The following is a 13,561-nucleotide window of genomic DNA, read 5'->3' as shown; positions in this document are numbered from 1 at the left end:
GCATGTTTTTACCTTTTCTTGTTATCTCATTTTATTAAACTTTCTAACATTCTATTAACTCACTTCTCTCTCCACATCTTCTGGCCTATACCTCCCTTACCCACTTTCCCCTTCTTTTATTTTCCCCTATCTATCCTATAAGCCATGGTAAGAATACCCGCATCACTATCCCGTACCCTTCTGATAGTCCAACTCCACTTACTGTAGCACTCTCCCCATAATTACCCTCCCGCCCTCACCCCTGCCACAAACCTCTACCCTTACCACAACCACTATCAGGTTAATGGTCAATGATAACCGTCACGAATATAGGGGTCGCATCCTTGTGTCACTAATATGGGTTAAAGCACCAATAAATACGATCACGAAATGAAAAATATTGCAGCATCAAGCACGCAACGGTAGTCGATGGCAATACATCGCAATTTACGGTAGCCAATGGCAAGTCATGGCAAGTCATGGCAAGTCATGGCAATCAATGGTAGTCAATGGCAATCAATGGCAAGTCATGGCAAGTCATGGCAAGTTATGGCAAGTCATGGCAATCAATGGCAAGTCATGGCAATCAATGGCAAGTCATGGCAAGTCATGGCAAGTCATGGCAATCAATGGCAAGTCATGGCAATCAATGGCAAGTCATGGCAAGTCATGGCAAGTCATGGCAAGTCATAATAATAATTTAATAATTTAATATAGCATTATAAAAATCTCAATGCTTTACAAACATCCTACTCTATTCTACTCAATAATTTTGCTAAAACTCTATCTTACACATATATAACTGATGCAAATATATACATATACACATACATATATATATACACACATACACATCACATACACACATACACACATACACACATACACATCACATATATATATATATATATATCTTAATACTAATACTTATGATAATATTTCTAATGGTTAAAAACTAATCAATTGTTGTAGTGCTTACAAAATAAGTACGTCTTTAAAGACGATTTAAATTTGCTGAGACAGTCGGTGTTTCTAATGTGTAGGGGGAGGGAGTTCCATAATTTAGCTGCAAAGTTTGAAAAAGATCTGTCCCCATAAGTTTTTGTTCGTGATTTAGGAATGACGAGAAGGTTCTTGTTAGCAGATCTAAGGGATCGAGATGGCGTATACGGTGTTAAGAGTTCAGTGATATATTCAGGAGCCTGGTTGTGGAGAGCTTTATGTGTGATTGTAAGAATTTTAAAGTCTATTCTAGAAGCAACAGGTAGCCAGTGAAGTTCCTTAAGAATGGGTGTAATGGCGTCCCTCTTCTTAGCACCAACGATTAGTCTTGCGGCAGAGTTCTGAACACGCTGTAGTTTGGCTATTTCTTTTTCTTAGAGTCCAGACAGAAGACTATTACAGGCATCTAGTTTTGAAGTTATGAAAGCATGAATGAGCTGCTCACAGTTATTGCGGTCAAGGTATTTCCGTATTCTGCCAATGTTCCTTATAGAATGGTAGGCTGATTTGCAGATGCTGTTGACATGATTTGTCATAGATAAACTCGAATCTATGATTACTCCGAGGTCGCGTGCTGCCTGGGCTGGTTTGATGAAATGTCCATCAACGTCGATTTCAGGAATTATGTTGGTTGACGTGAATCGAGATGAGATATGTACAATTTCCGTTTTATCGGGGTTACAAGCGAGGCCATTTGACGTACACCAGATGAGGATATCCTTGACACAGACTTCAAGCCTTGATAGAACTGAAGATCGATCTTCAGACGGGCAGATGGACACATATAACTGCGTGTCATCAGCATACATCATCGCACCAAGACCATGTGCACAAACAACATCTTCGATAGGCGCGAAAAACAAAGAGAACAACAACGGGCCGAGTACAAAACCCTAAGGAACGCCATAACGCAGTGGTTGGCTGGAGGATAGAACACCATCTATAAGGACTTGTTGAGTTCTGCCAGTTAGATATGATTTGAACCACTGGAGTGCTATCTCATTAATTCCATAACGATGTTGCATACGCGACAACAGAGCCGAGTGTTCTATAGTGTCAAACGCAGCCGACAGGTCAAGGAGAACAAGTACTACTTCCTGTTGGCAGTCAATAGCGGTCAGAATGTCATTAAAGACGCGAAGAAGAGCAGTCTCTGTGCTGTGGAAGGGGCGGTAAGCAGATTGTAATTTAGCCAGTAAGCCGTTGGGGATAAGATAGTTCATCGTCTGGTTAGCAGCGACACGTTCAAGTGTTTTTGATAGGAAGGCAACGTTTGTAATCGGTCGGTAGTTTGGATATACTTCGCGGTCAAGGTGCCATCAGGGTTTCACCGATCGACGCGTTCCCTCACCAAGATATCAAAACATGGCTACACATCCCTAGCAATCCCAGGACATGATCCTCCGATTGATGTTACAATATTTATGGACATTTCTATAAACCCTGGCCCAGAAATTCACTTAGATTATTCTTCGAGACCTGCTATGGATTTGCATACAGCTTCGTATACTAAAACAACACCAACATTCTCTCGTGAGTCCCTCTACAGTATTCGCCGCCAAATGAGAACAAGGAATCTGTTTCTGAAACCTGTTAATATCTCATTATTTTGCACACTAAAAGTCATGGCAATCAATGGTAGTCAATGGCAAGTCATGGCAATCAATGGTAGTCAATGGCAAGTCATGGCAAGTCATGGCAAGTTATGGCAAGTCATGGCAGTCCATGGTAGTCAGTGGCAAGTCATGGCAAGTCATGGCAATCAATGGTAGTCAATGGTAGTCAATGGCAAGTCATGGCAAGTCATGGCAAGTCATGGCAATCAATGGTAGTCAGTGGCAAGTCAGTGGCAATCAATGGTAGTCAATGGCAAGTCATGGCAAGTCATGGTAGTCCATGGTAGTCAATGGCAAGTCATGGCAGTCCATGGTAGTCAATGGCAAGTCATGGCAAGTCATGGCAAGTCATGGCAAGTCATGGCAGTCCATGGTAGTCAATGGCAAGTCATGGCAAGTCATGGCAAGTCATGGCAAGTCATGGCAATCAATGGTAGTCAATGGCAAGTCATGGCAATCAATGGTAGTCAATGGCAAGTCATGGCAAGTCATGGCAAGTCATGGCAATCAATGGTAGTCAATGGTAGTCAATGGCAAGTCATGGCAAGTCATGGCAAGTCATGGCAAGTCATGGCAATCAATGGTAGTCAGTGGCAAGTCAGTGGCAATCAATGGTAGTCAATGGCAAGTCATGGCAAGTCATGGCAGTCCATGGTAGTCAATGGCAAGTCATGGCAGTCCATGGTAGTCAATGGCAAGTCATGGCAAGTCATGGCAATCAATGGTAGTCAATGGCAAGTCATGGCAATCAATGGTAGTCAATGGCAAGTCATGGCAAGTCATGGCAGGCCATGGTAGTCAATGGCAAGTCATGGCAGTCCATGGTAGTCAGTGGCAAGTCATGGCAATCAATGGTAGTCAGTGGCAAGTCATGGCAAGTCATGGCAATCAATGGTAGTCAATGGCAAGTCATGGCAAGTCATGGCAAGTCATGGTAGTATGCTCCCCAATGAGTAATGTGGCCGTCCATGGCAGTCAATGGTAGTCAATGGCAAGTCATGGCAAGTCATGGCAATCAATGGTAGTCAGTGGCAAGTCATGGCAAGTCATGACAATCAATGGTAGCCAGTGGCAAGTCATGGCAAGTCATGGCAATTAATGGTAGTCAATGGTAGTCAATGGCAAGTCATGGCAAGTCATGGCAAGTCATGGCAAGTCATGACAATCAATGGTAGTCAGTGGCAAGTCAGTGGCAATCAATGGTAGTCAATGGCAAGTCATGGCAAGTCATGGCAGTCCATGGTAGTCAATGGCAAGTCATGGCAGTCCATGGTAGTCAATGGCAAGTCATGGCAAGTCATGGCAAGTCATGGCAATCAATGGTAGTCAATGGCAAGTCATGGCAATCAATGGTAGTCAATGGCAAGTCATGGCAGTCCATGGTAGTCAATGGCAAGTCATGGCAGTCCATGGTAGTCAGTGGCAAGTCATGGCAAGTCATGGCAATCAATGGTAGTCAGTGGCAAGTCATGGCAAGTCATGGCAATCAATGGTAGTCAATGGCAAGTCATGGCAATCAATGGTAGTCAATGGCAAGTCATGGCAAGTCATGGTAGTATGCTCCCCAATGAGTAATGTGGCCGTCCATGGCAGTCAATGGTAGTCAATGGCAAGTCATGGCAATCAATGGTAGTCAGTGGCAAGTCATGGCAAGTCATGGCAATCAATGGTAGTCAATGGCAAGTCATGGCAATCAATGGTAGTCAATGGCAAGTCATGGCAATCAATGGTAGTCAATGGCAAGTCATGGCAAGTCATGGTAGTATGCTCCCCAATGAGTAATGTGGCCGTCCATGGCAGTCAATGGTAGTCAATGGCAGGTCTATCCCACTTTTATCCCCCCCTACACCCTAGGTGCCATTGTACGAATAGCCACTTTTAACCAAAAACCTTGATGAAAGCAACTGACTCAATTTTCACTATTCTGCAACCAACAATTTTGTCTGCTTATCTGCATTTTGGCTTGCTGAGAAGGCATGTTCAGAAGGAATTCAAATATTGGCCGTTAAGAATGAACGAGATGAAATTTTGTTGAGAAATTAGAGATGGACTGACCGTTGTCGGGAAGTCTGACCGTTATCAGGAAGTCATTTAAGCAGTTGCGAGATTCCGAAAACAAGTTTGGATTTGATTGGCAGAAGATAACGTCACCCCAGAGTACCCAAGATAGTGTCTATTGTTTTTCCATACAGTTGTGTAGACCGATTTTTCAAAATTCCCTGGAAAAGTATATTAAATGAGCACATGATAACTCTTTTTAGATTTTTCTAAACTGAACTTAACTTACCTCTGTTCGCTCCTCGGTAGCTTTCTTCTGTTGCTCAGGACTTAGCGTTGGTGCTACCTCTCCTCCTGAGCTACCTCCACTTGATCCTGAGCTCCCTCCACCTGATCCAGTGGTGCTGCCGCTGGTGGTAATCTGAACTCTTGCGACAACGTTAATAAAAATGCCAACTGAACTAATGTACGCTAGGGCTTGCTCAGTGCTTCCCGATGACGCTAGGTTCATCATAGTATCGTTCAAGCTCGATAGTGGCACCTCGTTCTCCGGCTCTTTTACCTAAGTCACAAGACAAGAAGTGTTTAAGGCCGCAGACCCGAATTGCGTGACAAAATTCTTTCTGTTTTGTGTTAAATATTCTAAAAATTCATTGGTGAAAATATAACCTTTTCTGTATTATTTCACAGAACTAAGCTGTTTTCATTGCAGCAAGTGATTGAAACGGATTTAAACACGAGGTTCCGCTATGAAAAAGAAATGCTTCTCCTACCCCACCCCTCCCCGGGAAGGGAAGCGTTGCGTGACCGACGACACAAAAGACTGCTACGCGGAAGACTACCCACCCCGGCTCGAGAACAATCAGTTATCAAAAAGCCATCAATGAGTCAACATGTCAGGACAATTGCTCATATTCTAAACCAAATCAAATATCATTGTCCATTTAAAATAGTTCTATTGATAGTAAAATAATGCTATACTAAACTGTGCGCGCTCTAAAATACGAGCATTTCCATCACAGCGCGGTAATTATTTATGCAGATGAGTAGAATTATGGATACGCAAAATTAAACATTTCTCACTGAAAATGTGAGTGGACAGCAAATCACTCATTTAGCAATCTCTTAACACAACTGTCTTGTTACCTATGCAAAAATAGTTTTATTCCAGCCTGCTAAAGCTCAGAGATAAGCAATTTTACACGAGATTTAAAATTTCTGACTGCTAGCTTGGCAGTATTATGATTATAATTACAAATTAGAGCCCGGGGTGGGAGGAGCTTTCCCTTTTATAGCGGAATCCGTGTTTAATTTATTACTGAGATAAGAATCTCATTTGCATAGGGTTTTATACCGGACGAGACCACGTGTCACGCAAGTCGGATCAACGAACACATGGGTCCACAGAAATGTTCACATTTTTATTGCCAACATTCTTTTTTTTTATTTGGATCCGACTTACGCTTTGAATGTTTAACAGTCGCCAAAAAATCAATGTAGGGAAAATCCAATCGGGTTAGTGGAAAGTTTTATTCATAACGTTCGCCTTTTTTGGAAAAGCATCCTATAAACCAGCCTAGCCCCTGGTGTCTATTCGGGATTCCTGTGGACTCCCGTGACGCCAGCAGGGCTGTGGAGGTTCGAGTAACGTCACGACCAACCATAGAAGACACGAAAAGAGCGCCATACATTGGATTGTCTAGAGACAATCTAGATAAGGACAAACCTGAGTGGGAATGCATCCACTAACTGCTACAGCATTAGACTTGTCCTTAATCTGCACACATCCACAAAGCGTGAAGTTATTTTCTTTCTTGCCTGGAGGGAGCGTGAACTCCTTTTCATTTTCGGTGCTAGGCTGAGACTCTAAAACAACGATATTCCTGCACTGATCTAATGGATAAAGGATTAAAAAAAACATATTACAAGATTAGACGATGCAAATTGAGTGGCCCTATATAAAAAGATAAAAAATCAGTTACCTTCATAAGATGAAGTGCCATACACGTAATGAAGAGGTAAGTCTTCATCCACCCAATCAGTGCACTTAAATTTTTGCTTGGTAAACACCTCTACGACATTTGGAGTAAGCACGCACCTCCCGCCTTGCGGAGGCGCATTGACATTTGCCTGAGCACTTGCTGAACCCCACATCGGTTCTCCTAAAAAAAGAAAATGGAATGAGATGCCGTATTCTAATCGTTTTGACGCCTGCTCGCATCCCTCAAACAAACAGATCTGGATAAACGTTAAAGAGCTATTGCTAGCCTTTTTATTGTTATATTTCAATATCGATTATGTAAAGAGATCTCGTATCCAAAAACAAAGTTTCGAACTTCATTTACGAAATGAACGATGGAAATGGATTCATGTTCACCTTGGCTGCTAAGACAACAAAATAGCGGCTGACAGAGAACAGCGCGATGAGGCGAGTAACGACCATCATGAAAATTTCTATGCTTACAAAAGATTCGTAATCACATATAATATATAATGTATAAGCTTTGCTAAACTAAGCTTAGAGGGGACTTCATTCATACATTTACAGTAAACCCTGAGGTAATTTAATGTTATAATACCAGCTGTAATTTTCATCAAAACTCTTACCTACACTTCTTCTTCTTCTTCTTGTCACCTCGCCTTAAAGTACAAAAAGGGAACGTGGTAACAAATGATCATTGTCTCAGCAATTATATTTAAGAAGATGGCACCTTTCCTAAGCTTGCCGGCCTGAGAGATTGGGAAAATATGGAAGGGTGTGGGAACACCCCCACTTATTCCATCATTTTGTTTAATATATTTCCTTTAAGATATAACAACCAGAGCCTGTGCTGGTCGGTATTGTCAAGCCCATCTAAAAGGTCTTGATTGCCTTTTCTCTTATTACACTGTCAATAGAATAAAAAATATATATATTTCTCAACTTATTTGATTTGAAAGTGTTGTTGAAGTAGAACTGAAAGACCAATGAACAATGCCATGTCGTAACGGATCAAAACATCAGGGTTCATTCTTCCAAGGGAAAGCAGTCGGTCGCAGCGATAAATTTAAGATGGCGGAAAAGAAGGAAACAAAATCTGTAATGAGACAGATCGCATGCGACTAATAAGCGTAGAAATTAGCATAGGAGAATCTATATTTGAAAAAGGATAATTTCATCGGAGGGCATCGAAGAGATATGAAAGATGAGTCGCTCTTTCAATACCTGTTGTACGGCGGGCTTGACATTGAAACTTATAGCAAAGCCCGGGTTCGAGCCCGTTTGACTTCACCACAAGATTTGGCCTGTCATCAGGTGTTAAAAGAATCTGGTTTTTAATGGCTTGGTCAAGCTCTTCGCACTCGCCAATACCGCAACTTCCATTGTATTTACAGATGGACCATTTCATTTCGAGGGAGCCAGAACCGGGCAAACATGTTGGACAAGAACAGTAGAGGGAAGTCTTCTCGTTTGGATTCAACTTTTCGTGATTTTTCCTCAAGAATCTGTTGATAAGAAAATAACATTAGGGATATCCTTTTAAATCAGGAATTTCAGGCAGTGCGAGCTTCGGGGAAGTGCATATCTCCAGAAAGAGATATAAGATATATGTGTACAGTGAAACCTGTAGGTTTTAATTGTTTCAAAGTATTCAAGAGCTTCTGGACTTTAACTGCGGTTTTGAGTATTCTTAGAACACTCACTAAAACTGCTTTTCCGCATTGATATCTGTAAAGCAAAGTTGTTCTCGTTCAAGCGAAGGGATCAGTACTAGATACGTGGCTTCTTTGAAACTTACTTGACAAACATGGAAGGCGGGTCTCCAAAGGTGACCGTTACTTGCTGAGTCTTGTGCCCCTGCCGGCCATCAGTGTGAACGACAAACAGCCGCATCTCGTATGTATTGTTCTCTTTCATCCGACCAGTGTCAAGCTGAAAGGTGCAGGCCGTCCGGTTTAGCCGACCGGCTCCATCGCCAAAGCAACCACCAAGGTCCGTCTTATTAAGTCCAGGTCTGTCTTGGACAGGAGCGGAAAGATTACCAGTGTCAATTCTCTCCGGGAACGTGTAATTATCGCCATGGCGGTAACAATACCAGTAGCATTTCATGCTGGGGTCATCGAGGATAGTTTTACCAAAATCCGGGTCTCGTGAGTTTGTGCCGTCAAAGACCAAAGACTTGTTGGAGCCAATGGTTCTTAAATCACCTCCGGCAATTTCTGCAACCAAGTCACTCGGATATATAAGCAGGTATCCAAATACTTCGCCGTAGACATCAGGAACTTCGCTATGGTTGGCAATATAGTGCAGGACATAGCAGCCGTAATCGAGGGCACGAGGCGGTGAGACAAAGGTCTCAAGACTTACGTCAATGCCACTTATATTCAACACAGTTTTCGGATCTTCGCACTTGGAGATTTCCCATTTGAAGGTGACGACACTTGAGGCGGAGCAGTTGATAAAAGTACTTGTGGGATAAGCAGTAGTTCCCCATTTTGGTTCCCTTGTGGGATGCGTTTGGTTGCCGATATTGTTGATAGTTGGGACCGGATTATCGCAATGCTGTCTCAAGGTAATAGCCTTGTTCTGCAGTAATTCATTGCCGTGCTGAAGATCTTTAAAGAGACACCACGAGACCCGATTCCAGCATTCAAGTTCCGCGTAGTACGTTCCAACCGTAGCATATAGATAGGGGGTTTGAAATTTCTTATCGGCATCCGAAAACAGGATAGTGCCTAGGTTAGGAACAGAAGTAACAGCAGAAGAGCTGCTGGGTTTAACGAACTTTTTTTGTCCGTCATCAAAACTCAACAAACAGCCCGTGTTTGTACCAACAGCGGTGAACGTCCCTACGAAGGTGATCGGTATTCCAAATTCTTGGTTCCCAGTGTTAGTCAGGGACTTGCACACCACGCTCTGTTCGACTGTCAACTTGGTCTGGAAAACCTGCCAGCTTACATCATTAGAAACGTTAACTTTCATAATACATTCGCCAACAGCGCTACTGGGGAACTTGTGGGTCGCAAGCGGAACACTGCTGTTGATCATTTGTTGGTCTGCGCGGCCGTCGCAGATGGTGTAAGTGTAGGTAAGATTCGAGCCCTGGGTAATGTTACACGTGAAGTTAACGTCGTGCTCCACGGGGAAGATTGTCTCGTTCATTCCTGGGCCATCGTAGCCTTCTGAGCCCCTTAGCCTTTCACTCAAGCTATAGTTTGCAGTCCCAAGGATCGCACAGGATAGCCCTAGGACGACGTCTTGCACTTCGATCATCGCCGACGCCGTCTTCCAACTGATATGATTAGAACAATTAACTGTTACGTAGTAGGCTCCTTTACTTGGTAAGTTGTGCTGCGCAAAGGAGACCTGAAGGGGGGGCGAGAACGTCATCAGAGTTGAGCCTGATGTAGATCCATCACTGAAGTTAGCGACACAATGGACCGGCCCACTGGGGTGTGGAGGCAGAGTTGTGGTGGTGACAATAACATCTCCTAGGGGGTAACCGCGAGGCGAGTTTGAAGTGACCACGATGTTCACAACCGGGTCTTCGACGACCACGTGGCAGGAGGTCAAGTTATTGCTGACAGAGTTGGTAGAGTTCACGCTGATGGAGTAGTTACCAGGAGCGGTGTAAGTGTGAATGACGGTGACTCCAGGTGATGGGAATGCCCAATTTGTCACATTGGTCAGTTTATTCGTGTCTCCAAAGTCCCAGTCAACGATCACATTCGTGCCATTCACTATCGAGTAAAACATGTAGACTGCTTCGTTGGTCGGAACATGGAGTGGAGGATCACATCCACTTCCCGGTGACGTTATATGTGTGTTACGACTGATCGAAATCCCAGGGAATTCGATTACCTCATCCACAATGACACGAAGTACGATTGACAGCTGTCCGATTTTGTTAGACGCCGTGACATTCACACAGTAGTTACCCGGTGCCATGTAGGTGTGGTTAGCTGCGCCAATGTAGAAAGCAGTGCCAAACGCATCACCTGTGCAGTTATACTGGTGGGTTTGCCCGTCTCCATAGTCTATATGAATACAAATACTTGTTCCGTTTTCGATCTTGAAGTTGATGAAGGCGGGGTGACCAACGCCGGCAGGCTCAATAGGCTCGCCTGTCATTAGGGCGATTTTCTCCTGAACTTCCAGAAAAGAGCACCTCACGACAGCGCTACTTATCTCGTTAAACGCAAACAGTGTCAGGTTAAAAATACCATGTTCGTGTGGAGTAAACATGAACGAAGTGTCAGTTGTGTTGGCGATTGTAACGTTGTCAAGTTTCCAGACGTAGCTGACATTGGTCCCACTCAGAATGGTAGAACTCAAGTTCGCAGCCTCATAATGGGGCACTACTGGTTCATATGTGATAGTTATATTTGCAATAGGATCCTGAACTTGCAGATATCCAGTAATGGTCTTGCAACCGATCGCATTGCACGCCGTAATGTTTACCAGATATGTACCAGCAGTTGTATAGTTATGTCTGAACTTTGCGACAAAATAAGCCCCGGGAACTTTGGCGTTAGTCAGATTCTTCACGCCTGTTTCATCTCCTGGGTCGATATCAAAGTTGACATGCGAGCCGTTGTTTAGATACCACTTTATTTGCGCCTCACTTCCAGTCATAACTGGGATGAGTGCATCACTAGAAAAGCCAAGGCCATCAATGGGGTCCTGACATTGGCCTTCGCACACTGAATACGACACGCTTACATTGTTCTTAGCGAACACCGTCATGTTAAGGTCGCCAGCTGCGTTACAGGAAAACAGAACCCAAGGGGTATTAGTGGTGTAATTTTTATCCCCTAAAATGAAAAAGTATGTGACGTCACTTCCGGGATGAGATGCGAGGGAGATGTTGGTCTGGGCGTTGGTGGGGATGGTGGTCTTTTCGAATGTGGCGTTGGCTACAGGTTCTTGAACGGTAACAGGGTCGATAACCTGACCCCCTCCCCCTCCGGATGCTATAGACATGGACGTTGCAAAGGTGCCGGTTTTTGTGAAGGTATGGCAGAGCTTTGATTTTATTTTTGGAAGGTACTTGATTTTAACTTGAGGACCCTTGTCTAATTTCTAAGAAAAGAAAAGGGACGCTTAATTAATAATCGTTTTAAAAATATCATAGTAACACCAGCTTTCATCATGTCTTCGCCGTATCTTTACCAGCATTATCATGAACACCAAAATTTCCATTATCATCATCATATATTACCAGTAACATCACCGAAATCATCACTGCTTCCACTTTTGTTATCATGACCATCTTAACCACAGCCTTTTCATTGCCACCGCGAATACCGCCATCATAACAATCTTCTTAAATATCATTACCATCACCGCCACAAACATAAAAGCCAAAACCATCGCCATTATTAATATCACCATTACCATCATCACCACCACTATTATCACCACCACAATAATCACTACCACTATAGCAACACCATAAATATAAATAACACATTAAATAACATTACCCAGTGCCGTAGCAGGCTTCCAAATATTGGGGGCGCACAATACAGATTCGGTGCACAGCTTCGCCCCTACTGGTCATTTCTTTATACTTTCTTTAAATATTGGGGGGAGGGGGGCACTCGCCCCCAGTACCGCATCCACTGCTACGGCCCTGTCATCACCACCAAAACCACCATTATCATAACCACTACCATCCTCAGCTCCACCACCATCTTCAGTATTACCAACATTACCGCTACTATTGCTACGACCATGACTATTCACGGGCCGATAAACATTTCGAAAAGTAGGAAGGTGAAGGGCAACTTGATCATAGTTACACCAATAGTTATTATCGCCATCATCATGACAAGTTTCACCACCACCATCATGACCATCCCCATCATTGCGAAAACCGACACCACTACCATCACCATCATCATGCCCACTACCATCACCATCATCATGTCCAGTTTCACCACCGGTCATTACGACAACCAACACCACTACCACTACCACCATCATCACCATCCCCATAATTACGACAACCGACACCACTACCATCATCATGCATTACCATAATTATCAACATCCTCATCATTAGGACAACCGACACCAGTCACGGCTATGATGCCCACAACCACTCACCATCTTCAAGACAACCAACACCACCAGCATTACCATCACCACAACCACAACCACCAACACCATCGTCGTCGTCGTCGTCATCATCATCATCATGCCCATGATCACCGCCACCACCGCCATCATTACGACAACTGACATCAATCACGGCTATGATCACCACAACCACAATCACCATCGTCACGATAACCGCCACCACTAGCATAACGATCATCACAACCACCATCACCACCGCCACCCCCATCATCATCATCATCATCATCATCATCATCGTCGTCGTCGTCGTCGTCATCATCATCATCATCATCACCATCATCATCATCATCATCATCATCATCATCATCATCATCATCACGACTGAACTCACCTTTGGGCTTCCAGAGACAGCGGGATTTCTATACCCAATCCAGTCCGTTTCGTTCAAAGAGTCGTAGCGGAAGGAGCCCTGTCTAGAAGTCATCCCTACATTTGCACGTGACTCAGTGTCCGGGATATCAACACCGACAATGTCACCGATCTCGACAGACGCCGTCTGATTGGTTAACATCAAGCACTTCTGACCAGCACTAAAATAGCCAATGAAGACGGCCACGTTGCATTTGTACGAGACGTCCTCTGCTTCAGGGAGAGGCTTATAGGCTGGAGTAGTCCACCCCCTTTGCTCACACTTGGAGGTCGTCGGAGAGAAAACGTAGGGTGATGCACAGGTCAGGGGTTCCTCGATGCAAAACGTGCTCTCTGGAATACACTTCTTCTGCTTGGAGCAAAACCTGTGGCCAGCATTGCAGAAGGGACGGCAAACCTACAGCACGAAAACAGTTAATTGAATCACTGCTGTGAAAAGGCAAACCTATAGCAAGAAAACAGTTAATTGGAT

At 43.9% G+C, this 13,561-nt stretch overlaps 1 protein-coding gene across 5 annotated transcripts in view; it reads right to left on the bottom strand.

Moving 5' to 3' along the window:
- Window positions 1-13,561, bottom strand: part of LOC5511746 — a 55,141-nt gene that overhangs the window by 19,859 nt on the left and 21,721 nt on the right. For all 5 annotated transcript variants that reach the window (XM_048719391.1, XM_048719394.1, XM_048719393.1 and 2 more), the window contains 7 exons: window positions 13,052-13,486; window positions 8,375-11,658; window positions 7,801-8,081; window positions 7,203-7,235; window positions 6,578-6,757; window positions 6,322-6,488; window positions 4,885-5,157 (listed from right to left, as the gene is read on the bottom strand). In XM_048719391.1, the coding sequence (XP_048575348.1) occupies window positions 4,885-5,157; window positions 6,322-6,488; window positions 6,578-6,757; window positions 7,203-7,235; window positions 7,801-8,081; window positions 8,375-11,658; window positions 13,052-13,486 (4,653 nt within the window). The remainder of the gene's footprint in view (window positions 1-4,884; window positions 5,158-6,321; window positions 6,489-6,577; window positions 6,758-7,202; window positions 7,236-7,800; window positions 8,082-8,374; window positions 11,659-13,051; window positions 13,487-13,561) is intronic.

This window comes from Nematostella vectensis, chromosome 12 (assembly GCF_932526225.1).
Source record: "Nematostella vectensis chromosome 12, jaNemVect1.1, whole genome shotgun sequence".
Lineage (NCBI taxonomy): Eukaryota > Metazoa > Cnidaria > Anthozoa > Actiniaria > Edwardsiidae > Nematostella > Nematostella vectensis.
Note: the sequence above shows the minus strand (reverse complement) of the source record. Positions and strands in the feature narration are given on the sequence as shown.